This window comes from Rhopalosiphum padi, chromosome 1, assembly GCF_020882245.1.
Source record: "Rhopalosiphum padi isolate XX-2018 chromosome 1, ASM2088224v1, whole genome shotgun sequence".
Taxonomy (NCBI): Eukaryota; Metazoa; Arthropoda; class Insecta; order Hemiptera; family Aphididae; genus Rhopalosiphum; species Rhopalosiphum padi.
The window spans coordinates 72,241,111-72,253,723 of record NC_083597.1 but is presented as its reverse complement, the minus strand read 5'-3'; the positions used below and the strand labels follow the sequence as shown (position 1 = coordinate 72,253,723).

General features: G+C 23.7%; 1 protein-coding gene and 2 long non-coding RNA genes across 3 annotated transcripts; 1 reads left to right on the top strand and 2 right to left on the bottom strand.

Moving 5' to 3' along the window:
- The first annotated feature begins 1,527 nt into the window (after nt 1-1,527).
- On the top strand, nt 1,528-2,303 carry LOC132932324 (uncharacterized). Its single transcript, XR_009662846.1, has 3 exons — nt 1,528-1,601; nt 1,680-1,827; nt 2,175-2,303. It is a non-coding gene; the product is annotated as an uncharacterized LOC132932324 (long non-coding RNA).
- Nucleotides 2,304-4,948: 2,645 nt separating this feature from the next.
- Nucleotides 4,949-8,294, bottom strand: LOC132926717 (uncharacterized). The gene is made up of 5 exons (XM_060991120.1): nt 8,217-8,294; nt 6,143-6,451; nt 5,514-5,897; nt 5,161-5,229; nt 4,949-5,098 (listed from the first exon to the last, which is right to left on the bottom strand). Exons 1-5 carry the CDS (start codon nt 8,292-8,294, stop codon nt 4,949-4,951), a joined length of 990 nt encoding a protein of 329 aa, XP_060847103.1.
- A 1,564-nt stretch (nt 8,295-9,858) lies between these two features.
- On the bottom strand, nt 9,859-10,921 carry LOC132932325 (uncharacterized). Its single transcript, XR_009662847.1, has 3 exons — nt 10,832-10,921; nt 10,605-10,752; nt 9,859-9,993 (listed from the first exon to the last, which is right to left on the bottom strand). It is a non-coding gene; the product is annotated as an uncharacterized LOC132932325 (long non-coding RNA).
- Between the last annotated feature and the right edge of the window lie 1,692 nt (nt 10,922-12,613).

The following is a 12,613-nucleotide window of genomic DNA, read 5'->3' as shown; positions in this document are numbered from 1 at the left end:
TTTCTTGTATTTCAAAAAGAAAAAAAAATGATAATATAACATTATTTAATTTTTGAATGAATTAATGCTGTTAACTTTTATGTTTGAATTCTTAAACATTTTCTGATAAAAACTTGCACGTATATTATGCATTTTACAATACGTGAATTGACATTTTTATAATAATATGATGATTAATTAAAATATATTATTTAATATTATTGTATCAACCTATTTACAGTTTACACTGTTTACAGTATGAAACCCCAAAAATTAATAAAAATTAAATTGTATAGTAACAACTAAATAGGTAAGTACTAAAAATATATTGATTTCGATATATTCTGATAAAATCGAATAAACACTGATAGAAATATCAAAAAACATATCTTAAAATATACTTATATAGTAACAGACCATTTCTGTTCAAAATAGTTCTTCATATGCACTGATTTATAAATTAATTCAAATTAAAAACACCCATTTTTATGACACATTCGATATTTAATGTTCAGCAGAGAAGTACTACCCACTAACCTACATTTTTAACAATATAATTACTACATTTGTCATATTATAATCATTAATTTGCTCAATGTACCTATTCATCATAAATTATGATTCATAATCATAAATAATAAAATCTTATTTTACTGCATTTTATCGTTTAGTAATTATTAAAATAAAAATAAAATTTTAAAAATCTTAGATACCTATTCATACTGTTTAAAGGAACAAACTAATATCGTATATTAAGCTCCATTTTTAAAAATGCAAATTACCATTTGGTATGAATCTTAATTTATTAATAGGATGGGTTTTTTTTTAATTAATTTTGAGTATAATATTAAAAATAGCACAACATAATTAGCTAAACAATTTTACAGTAAAAAGGGCAATTCTCATTAAAAAAAAATCGTATAATCATAATACAAGTTTCAAAAAAATAAATAATATTTAAAAATTTAATCTTTAAGTATACTTAAAAATTATTTATTATAAAATAGCTAAAACCGTTTTGAAAATAAGTAACTTTGAAATAAAGCCCATACATTTAAATAATTGTGAACCAAAAATATTCGCCTCACAACTTCAAATCGACTTTTCACAAATTAATTTTTGATAAAATCATATGATGTTAGTATTTTTGTTTTATTCTTAGTTTAGTAAGAATATAAAAAATGGCAGTAGGTAGATAGGATTTTGAATCTGGATAATATCAATTTTACGATGTCAGTTAAATACTTTTACATCTTATTTACAAGTCATATCAATGTAGATATTTCATATAATATTAATTATGTACAATGATTTAAAAGTATGGTAAATAATAAATATTATGAATAATCATAATGTTAAGCGTATTAAATTAATTTTGAGAGATAATCCAGAGTATAATTTATATTATGTACATGATGAGTATAACTACATATTTCGAGGTTTAAAAATTGTAATTTAACAATTTCCGTAAATTATGATAGATAATTACAATTCTTGCAATATTATAATGATCACGCCACACCGTCGCCCCACTTTCAGAGGCTATACACGAAAGTGTATAAAAGAGCAACCGAGATCCTGATCTCGGCATAACACATCTTTTTGTGCAACTACATTCTTTGGTGAGTACAAAACAATAAAAATAATATTTTCTATTTCTTTAAAATTAATAACATTTTTTTTTTATTTTCAACTTGCAGTTTTCGTTTTAATCCTCAAAAACCAACTAACAAATCAAAAATGGGCGCTGAAAAAGTAACCATGAACATCGTTGTCGTAGGACAAGTCCAATCTGCCAAGGCCGTCAAAATTGTCGCCAAGGCCACACCAGCCACCAGCCAATTGATGGTGAGTACACATATCTATTTATATGACAGTTAGATAGCCGATTTTGTCCAATTTAGATTTATATATAATTGGAAATATAAACACAACAACTTATGTCAATTATAAACAATAATTAACATTTTTTTTTTTAAATCTGATGAATTTAATGACTAAAAAGTTATTGTGATTATATTTAATTTTTTTTAATTAATTAATTAAATTTGCAAGGGAAACGATAGTCAATTTTAATTAAATAGTTATAGGTACCATTTTTTTATTGCACTTTAAAACACAATGAAAATTATTTGAAACGTTTTAATAAAAATTATCAATTAATAATTAATGTATTTATTTTCGTTTTGTTTCAGAACTGTTAATTCATGTAGCACATGCATCTCAAAATTCAAAAAAATGCCATAGCCCAAACAATACTTTAATAATATATGTCATGTATATCAGTATTGACACCAAATAAAACTTTCCGATATGCATAACTATTTGATGTATTTTTTTAAATTTTTACCTGTTTCATTACCCAAAATACTGATCTGTGATTTTTTAATCACCAGATTGTTTTATATACAAAAATATTATTTATATTATTTTAATATCTATTATCTTTTTTGTATCACATTAAAATGATGATATATACTTGGATAACAATTAATAACACATACTTCAATACCTGATAATACACTATATCACATGTTTATTTTTTTATATATGTAAATTATTATAATATCCGTTAAAGAAAGGTTTTAGAATAGAATAATGACAAATCATTAGTTATTTTTAATTTAATTAAAGTACATATATCTATCCAAATTGTTAATAATATAGTATTATGGATTAAAACTATTATAGATTGGTCGTAATTAGAATAATCAGATAATTTGCTCTTCAAACTATTTAGTCATTGACCTTGGTGAACTTACACTTGTCGATTGTTTTATTAATAAAAATATATCAGTTGAATAATATTAGATCGAAATCAAAAAAAAAAAAACATAAAAAATAGTTTAAATTGGAACATAATATTAGTTATACATAATAATATTATGCTTGATGGTTTCGTTTACGATATTCTATGGTGTATTAACATATAATGTAATTTTCTTTAACAGTAAAATTAATCTAGATTAAATGTTTTAATTGATGAAAAAAAATAATTAAAAACAATCCACGATTAATATTGATTTGATTAAATAATTTATATGTATATAAAAGAGAAATATAACAATACTTAATAATATATATCTGAAAAATGATTTATGGTTAATATAATATATTCCGTATTTTTATAAGAGATTTTATAGAATTGGGGTTTATCATTCAATAATCAAAAGGTTTTTGCGTTGATTTTTTTTTACATCTGATATTCACTGTTTTTTTTTTATACTTGTATTTAAAATATGTCTTATGAATTATCAACAATATCAACGAAAAAATTCTCTAAAAATAGCCAAAAATTTCATAAAAAAATGTCATGTAATACTGAAATTGAAATAAATAAAACAATAATGAAGTACATTTTTTTTTTTTTAATAGATAGGTTATAGGTACATATTATTAAATTTAAGAAAATTGTATTATTCTATTGAAACAATTACAAATTAATTATCAGCTATTTTTACTTTTAGTCATCGTCATCTTAGAGTTATTCTTATTTTTATTTATAAAATATAAAATTAAGACTATGTTAAATTGTACGGTAAATTATTAGATGTATGTTAAATAAAGACATATTTGCATAATCTAACAATATTTTGATATAATATTTTAAATTACTTAATGTTACATATTGAATTTGAAAAAAATATAAATATATGCTCTAAAATAAATAAAATAACCTGAAAAAGCTAAAAAAATATACATATCATTTTTGAAATATCTGTAAGAATACAATAGAATCAAATTATGAACTTGAAATACATTTTTATAGAACAATAAAAAAAATTATCTTGCCATTAAAATCTATAGATATAATTAAAGTATTCAAGATTCGCTGACAGTCAATTAATGTATAAGTTAAGCTTAGGTAAAATCATTAAACTTTTATTGTAAAAAATCACAATATTAATTTGAATTTTGAACTAAAGATTATACATTTAATAAAAAGAACAAATAAAATCAGAAAAACGAAAGTAAAAATGTTTGCATATAAAACACTAAATTATGAAATGATAAGAATAATGTTTTATTTTTTAGCAAGTAAATAAAAAGAAAAATATCTACTAAATACAAGCATACCAATATAGCTTATAATACGTTTGCAACTGTTTCTTTTAGATTCTAAGCTGAGCAATGCATTTTTTGATTTTATAAGGATGTATTATTTTTTTTTTTTTATGTACTCGATAGGGAGTCAATAAAATTATTCAATTTTTAACTTTCAGTATAGTTTTGAACAATAAAAATGTATTATGTGCATAAATATAAATTAGTGGTATTCATAATTTTATATATCACACTATATCTTATGCTGACATGTGTATAAGTACTAAACATTATACAAAAATTGTGAAATTTATAAAATTATTTTATTTTATAGTTTATAATCATTAATCGCTAGGTGTCAGAATAACGACTTTTAATTAACTTTAATATTGATTAATTGTTTTAAATTAATTAGAATTGATTAGAAAATTAATATTCCGTACATTAATATTTACTATACACACAGTGATACAATTAAAATATTTGATCTAATTAAATTATTAAATGTAATAAAATCATATTAGACAGTAAAGTGGTAGTGGTTTATTAATTAGCAACATAATTACTTTTAATGCCATGTTTTTACTAAAAATTATTTCAATCAGCGATAACACAAATAAATTAATAATATATAAATAAATCTATTATTATGAATACCCTTAAAAATAAACGCTAAAACATCTCAACAAAGCTCATAAATTGTTAACATTGAATTTAATATATAAATTTAACTGATTTACATATTAATGACATACACTCATTAGTAACTTTACCATAAAATATAGCAGGTAAAATGTCCTGATTTTATATTTATTTATGTATTTATAAATAATAACTTAAAATAATAATAATTGAAAGCGAAATCAGTGGCTGTTAATAGACTATTACGATATAGCTATTACGATTGAAGAAAATCTTTGTTTATTTATTTATTTAATTTGAACATAATTTGAATTATTAAATAAGCAATTGTTTTGTTTATTAAAATAAGTAGTTTTCTTAGATTGATTTGACATATTCCATACAGCTCAAAACGATAGTATTCGTGAAATCTTCGTAGTATAAAAATCTTAATCTTAGAAAAATAATTATCCCATACATAAAAATTTTAAAAAAAAAATCATTAAAATATTATACCTGTCGTTTTATTCTAGGATTTCTTTCTATTACGGACCGTTGATGTAGAACAAGAGTCATCCGGTTAATCTAAAAACCAAAAAAATAATTTAAAACTATATTTAATACATTTTTAAAGCTCTAATCTAATGTATGGTCAATTTTTTAGTGTTAATGTTTAAATATCATCAAAAATGACTGTATAAGATGCAAATCAATGTTATCAAATGAGTTTCAGGTAATAAAACATTATGGTACTCGTGGAAACATTTACTATTAATTTATAACTATTTACATAGTAAGTATTGAATAGTAGAAAAGTACAAAAAAATAAAATGATCTTACAAAATTCTAATAACATATTATTTAAAAACCTCTTTTTCCGTTACGTGACCAACTCCATATAATATTATAACATTGGCTATTTTTAATAACAATTCTATGCTAGCCAATAAAAAATAATACTGATCGTTAATATACGTTCTAGGAAATAACAAATGATTGTATGTCCATTTAATGATATCACAAATATTTCCGAAAATAAATGCAACAATGACCGGCAAACCATAAATTGATCTGTTTATATGGTTTAAGCATTCTAAAACTTCCAAATACATATCTCTGAATGTACTTAAACATGTATTTCTTTCTGGAATATTTTCATTTATCATGTACACCATCCGCTGTATGTATAATATTAGTAGTATGTATTCATAAAATGAACCACATTCGCAAGCAGTTAACCATATCCAATTAACCTTAAAATATATAATATTTAGAATGATATTACAGTTTCTTATATAGTATAATAAACTATCTATCATACGTACTAAAAATAAATTCATAGTATTTTTAAATTAAGTTGTTTATGAACATTTTGTTTAATACACATATGATAAAAGATAATTCCAGGATCAAGGCAAAGGATTAACGAAATATTAACTTCGAATTAACAATCCAGTATTTTTTTAAATTAACTAATAATTTAGATATTAATGATTACCATATTTATCATTTCAGCATTTTTGATACTAATGTACAACCATAATAATGGAGTTATAATACTTGATAATATATGTACAATAATTCCAATAATAAAAAACCAATTCATCTTTATTTCTATCATTTCAACCATATTCAAGCGAATCAATTTTTCATGAATTTTTTCAAGCTTTGACAATATTATGGATAACTGATTATCGAAAAATATACGCCATATGATTGATACGAATTTTCCAACTATCATCAATTCATAACAACAGATAATTATTAACGACGTAACTTCAAACAATTCATTATCAATTGTTGATATCTATAAAATAAAAATTGCATAAATATATTTTAGATAGATTATAAACTATAGATTATAATATTATTTATGTATTATAAATTAATTTTCAACATTCTACAATCGGTCACCAATTATAATAATTATTATTATTATAATCATACAACTCAGTACTCAAGTCAAATTGTTTAGCTAATCTCAGTGGCGTACTTACGGGGGGGGGGGGGGTCCAAGCGTACTGGACCCCCCCAGAATCTCTAAAAAAAAAAAACTAAAAATTCTTACATATTTGCAAGCCCCGATTTATGTAGGCACACGCGGACGATGTGATTTTTTTCCCGTGAACAAAATAGTTATATAAATATAGCGTAAATTAGCCAACGGACGTGGTCGAACGCTCAAAAACCCGCCGACGTGCGTAACTAAACTTTTCCTTGTATTGTATGTATTACCACTTTATAAAATACCCGTATTAGATAAACATCAATAATTGTAAAAAAAAAGACGCTTGGATTTTGTACTTTAAAATATAATAAAACAACTATTTTTTATTCTTATAATCTATTAAAAACTATTTCTTTATATCAGTACCTATCTATATTATGTCGGATTTATTAGACCCTCCCTCCCAGAAAAAAATTGAAAATACGCCACTGGCTGATCTACTGAAATTTAATTACTTATTTGTATATTATGTCCACTTGCATATTCTTCTAAATGATATTGTGTCGCATAAATTGTGTAAAAACAATTAACACATATTGATAATATTATTATATATATTGATAATATAGTTATTTAAATGTCAGCTATAAAAAATTATAAATGTATAACAAATACTCTAAAAATAATGAATATAATATCATAATATTAATTTTATTAGATATTGATACTATAGTATATACGAATATACCTAGTCTAGAACGTATTAAAAAATTCACGTATATTTACTATTTCAATTTTAAATCTTAATTGAAATTAAAAACTCTTTTTAAACGTTTCCTACAATTTGTATTATCTATCATATATAATTGCTTAAATAAAATTAAGTATAGTCATTACCCATATGTTAGTCGAGTAAAATATAGATAAACCAACGTATATTAATATACATCGCAAGAAGTAAAATATCAAATTTATCTTAAAATGTCTTTGCCCGTAGTTTATACAACCAATACCGATTATCAAAAAAACACTATTTAAGTTATTTAATACTGATATCCCACCCATAATCACTTGTATTTATTTTTATTTTAAAATTAAGTAAAAATAAAAAAAACAAATGTCTTGGGATTTATGGTTTGAGACCGTTGCTGATATTAACTGAATTCAAACTACTATTTTTAATTGTTTTAATGGATAGATTTGCCTAATATTTTTACAAGAAAATGAAAATGGCCATTACGAAAAGTTATTGAAGTGGAAATCAAATATTTCTAAGTGCATAATACTCATTATACCTTTTACTTAGAATGGTTATTTTTCAGGTAGTTTCACACTCATATACATTATGTATTATAATTATTTAAAATATAAATAAAATAAAAAAATTCTATTTTAGTGCATATATGGTTGATAATTTGTAACCATTGATGATTTAAACTAAATTAAAACTATTGTTTTGAATGGATCAACAAATGAATTCACATAATTACACTTGACCTTGATATTGAATATTATTCGCAAAACAAATATTGATGTTGATTTATATATATAATTGACACATATCCATTATACCTATTAGTTGTTTCTCAATATGTTATAATATATTATGCATAGTCTTGCTCACTGAAAAATGAGCGCAAATATTTTCGGGATCAGCGGTTCTCATTTTTGTGGTGGTTGTTTTATGACCACAAGACACCATGACCTAATATAGGTATTTAATATATTTATCGAATGGGTGTATTTTATATTGGTAGATATATGCTTAATATATTTGAGCAATTTTATTAAATAATTTAAGGCTTAAATGATAGTGTCCACAATATGTCGGTCATAGGTGTAAATTGAGGGGGCTTAGCACCCCCCTTTACATTTTTTTAAAGTTGTTTAAGAAATTTAAGGTTATTTATTAGAAATAATTATAAAATGTAAAACATAATTTCTAATCAGGATATCCGATAGGTATGTGTTAAGTGAATACTTAATAAGAAAGCTGTAAATGATAAGCTTCATGTATAAATTTTGTATTGTGAATTTATAATAAAATTAAAATGATTGAGCTATACGTTAATATTTTATAACGACAACGATAAAAAGTTGCGTATTATATGCCGTTAAATAAAATAATTTTGAAGTTTTTATACATTTTATATAATATTAAATATTAAAATTGTAAAAATTATATGTATGCGGTGGGGGGAGGATGCGAAGCCATGGTTTATTCTATGTGTATAATTTTAGCCCCCCCCCTCCTTCTAACATGGCAAATTTACGCCTATGATGTCGATCCATAAAGCCATACGTTTACCGGCACGATGTGTATCACTGCATTTGCGATTGATTTGTCGTATATATAAAAAAATATATTGAGATAGTTTGAACATTTTTATCGTTACAACATACCCAAACAATGTGATATGTATACATTCTCAAAATATTATACAAAGACAACATCAACCCCGCAGGGAAATATCATATAACAAATAAATCATTTATTTAAATCATGCAAAATAAACCGTGACACTCTCGACGCAAAAAAATCCACGTAAATATGTGTGTCCTGAGACATGTACACTTAAATACATGTACAGCTCAAATTATGCACAACAAGTACAATAAGAGTAATATGTTCATAACTCTATATAAACACCAAACGGTAACACAGACTTGTCTCATTCAGATACCATATAATATAGAAGCCTGACTACGTCGCGTTTGTCTGACACCGCAGCGTTTTACTACAATCTATACACAACGAAGAACGTTTTCTGAACACCGAATCTTTACGACAAAATATAACATTGACTGTACTAAAATTATATGGTAAAAAAGTTTTAATTACAAACCACTCTTAGAAAACGTTTTTCTATAGCTAACGTCTTATCGTCGCGTCGATCTGAATACCGGCAATGGTATTATATTGACATACTCGTAATCACCTTATTTCGTAATAAATAATACATTTTTTGTTTATTACACTGACTTAACGAGTCCACTATATCTTTTATCTATTACTAGGTCACATACTATACACATCTGAGTGATAGATTTACGAAAAAAAAATAGGAACACTACTCAATCCATTACCTACTATTGGTGCATTTGCAATATCAAATTTCCAAGCCCTGTTGGTTTACTTTACCAGAGACCCAAAACTATAGTCGAGAACCATTCTTAACTGAACTCTTAAAGATTCATGTAAAATTGGCATCTATTCAACTGACCTACAAGTAAATTACAGCGTAACTAAATCAAAAACAAACACCTTAAAACACGGAAAATACTGATTTATTTTATGAATTATGTAAAAAATTACATATAATTATTAATATGGATTGTTTGGACTATGGCATTTTTGAGTTTGGAATTCATGGGGAATGGCACTTTGTGAATTAACAGCTCTGAAACAATATAAAACATGGTTGATCAGCTAATACAATGATATATAATAGTTTGATGTAAAACATTCTGTAAGCGAATATAATTTTTGTAGATAAACCAAATAAATCATAAATTTAAACTGTTTTAAACTATCAACAATTAAAATTGATAATAGGATAACAAAAAAGAATTCTCGCGTTGTTATCGCCTTTGTAAACTATGTATAGTGTATTAAATGTCAAGTATAGTAATATTATTTACGTATAAATAATTGATTTTGTTTATTCTCAAACTTAAGGATAAGTTTTCGTCATTGACGAGTGACGACATTTTTATTATTCAACATATTCAATTAAGAAAAATTGATTCAAAGTTTAATTTTATTAAACGATAATAAAATAATAACGATGTAGTATGAAGTTAAGATTAAATTAAATAAAAAAGTATAAAGATTTTTGAGCTTATAACGATATCCAAAAATTATGTACAATCAATCGATTGCATTTCATATACATAATATTATATATTATACAGCCTGTATTTGTATAATATTTATCAAATTATTATCATAAAAATTATATGATTAAATCTCATAAAACTATTCAAAAATCGAAATTTTTTCTGTACTTACCATCAATTGGCTGGTGGCTGGGCTGGCCTTAGCGATGGTCTTGACAACCTTGGCAGATTGGACTTGTCCGACGACAACGATGTTCATGGATACTTTTTCAGCGCCCATTTTTAATTTGTTAGTTGTTTTTTGAGGATTCAAGTGAAAACTGCAAAACAATAATTAGTATATTATAATATATAAATATTGTTGTGAATTTCAAAACTTGTGGTTCAATGAATACTTACCAGAGAATAAAATTGCACCAAAAATGTGGTATGTCGGAATCGACAATTTGGATGTCTTTTTATACATATATGAAAGGTCGTCTAAAGTGGGGCGGTATAGTGGCGTGATTGATTTATTTGATACCGTTCATCTTCAGTTATTAGTTATTACCTTATTGGTTGATGATACGCTAAAAGGCGATCGATAATGTATCACGTTTTAATTATGTAAAAAATCCAATGATTTAAATGTTGGTTTATACAATCGGATTATAGAAATATTAAACAGGAAACGATTGTACTTTTGGTGAATGTGTTCAATTTAAATCCAATGATGATATATATGATTGCTCACTGAAAATAATTTTGAGATGTCTAACAGTCAATATCAATATCAATAATAATCGTATTTCATGATTAATATTTTTGATATTATTATTAATTTAATTTATGTTACTACTATTGTGCAATAGATTGAATAAAATATATCTCCAGTAAATATTGCATTTAAAAATACCGTAGTGTGTGTAAAATATTATAATATACTTAAAAGTTATATATCTCCACAAATAATAATGTTGTTGAACTATATTTAAATAATGAATATCACTGCGCAGGATTTAAATATATAATAATTTCATCTAGAAATAAATATTTTTTAGATTTTTAACTTTCAGTATGAACTACCTGTGAAAAACTTTGTATTAAATTGCTATGCCTAAACTATAAAAATTGAACATTCTAAATAGTCTGTAAATGTTCATGGTTATGACGAATTTTGAAAAAAAATTTTCTTCAAACTCCTTAAATTGTACTTATGTATTAAATTTCCAAACTATTTAATTGAGTAAAAAAATGTTATCTACAATTAAAGATAAAAATAAATATATTGAAAATTCCAATCTAGTAAAAAAAAAAATCAAAATTTGTTTATGTATAAAAAATAATAATATGTACATTTGTTGATAATTTCAAGTAATAATGATTACTGTTTTTAGTTAAAATAAATCATTAAAACTCGTTTTAAGAGAAATAGTTATTTTATGAGTAAATTTACCATTTTTGTCGACAAAAAAACTTTAAAAATCAGAAACCAAAAATATCTACAACTCAAAAAAAGAGAAAATATTAAAAAAAAATAATAATAATATACATAGAAAATGATTATACTAAAACGAATTGCTGGTCATTTTTAAAAATGTTGACCACTTTGAAATACAAAATTAATCCAATTTGTTATTGGAAGTAGTTTTTATATTACACCGTAGATTTGGAGTGTACCTTATCATTGAATATTTCACTGTAATGGGTGTGTTGAATTTACATTCAAAGATACTTCACTATATATACGAAAAATTATTCAGAGTAGAGACGGATCTGTTATCCCATTAAAATATAGTTAATAAATGGCATTATATTATAATGAAAATATCAAAATAATATAATATTTACAAAGTAATAAAATAATTCATGCAATTTAGTGAAATCATTTAAGAAATATTTTTTAATTAAAGTGGAATAAATAAAATCAATATAACAATATTCAATTTTTATGTATCTATAAAATTGTGTCTCAATTTAAATTTTAAATGTCAAAAAAAAAAATGAAATTTATATTTTTTTTTTGTTCCAGTATAAACTACATTCTATGAACCAAGCGTTAAATTGTCAATATTTATCTGTACAAATTAAACGTTTAATAATTTTTAAACTAAAAAAAAAAAAAATTGCAAATTATTTTCTGAAATTTAAAATTTAAATACTTTTTGACAATATTGTATAGAGAAAATTAAAAAATCTTTA

Excerpts from the sequence above, each read along its gene's own strand:
- LOC132926717 (XM_060991120.1), bottom strand. The coding sequence starts at position 8,294 with ATGGTGTCTTGTGGTCATAAAACAACCACCACAAAAATGAGAACCGCT. Across the intron at positions 6,452-8,216 it reads ATATTTGCGCTCATTTTTCA|ATATCAACAATTGATAATGA; the intron begins GTGAGCAAGACT and ends TTTATTTTATAG. Across the intron at positions 5,230-5,513 it reads GTCACGTAACGGAAAAAGAG|ATTAACCGGATGACTCTTGT; the intron begins GTTTTTAAATAA and ends TTTGGTTTTTAG.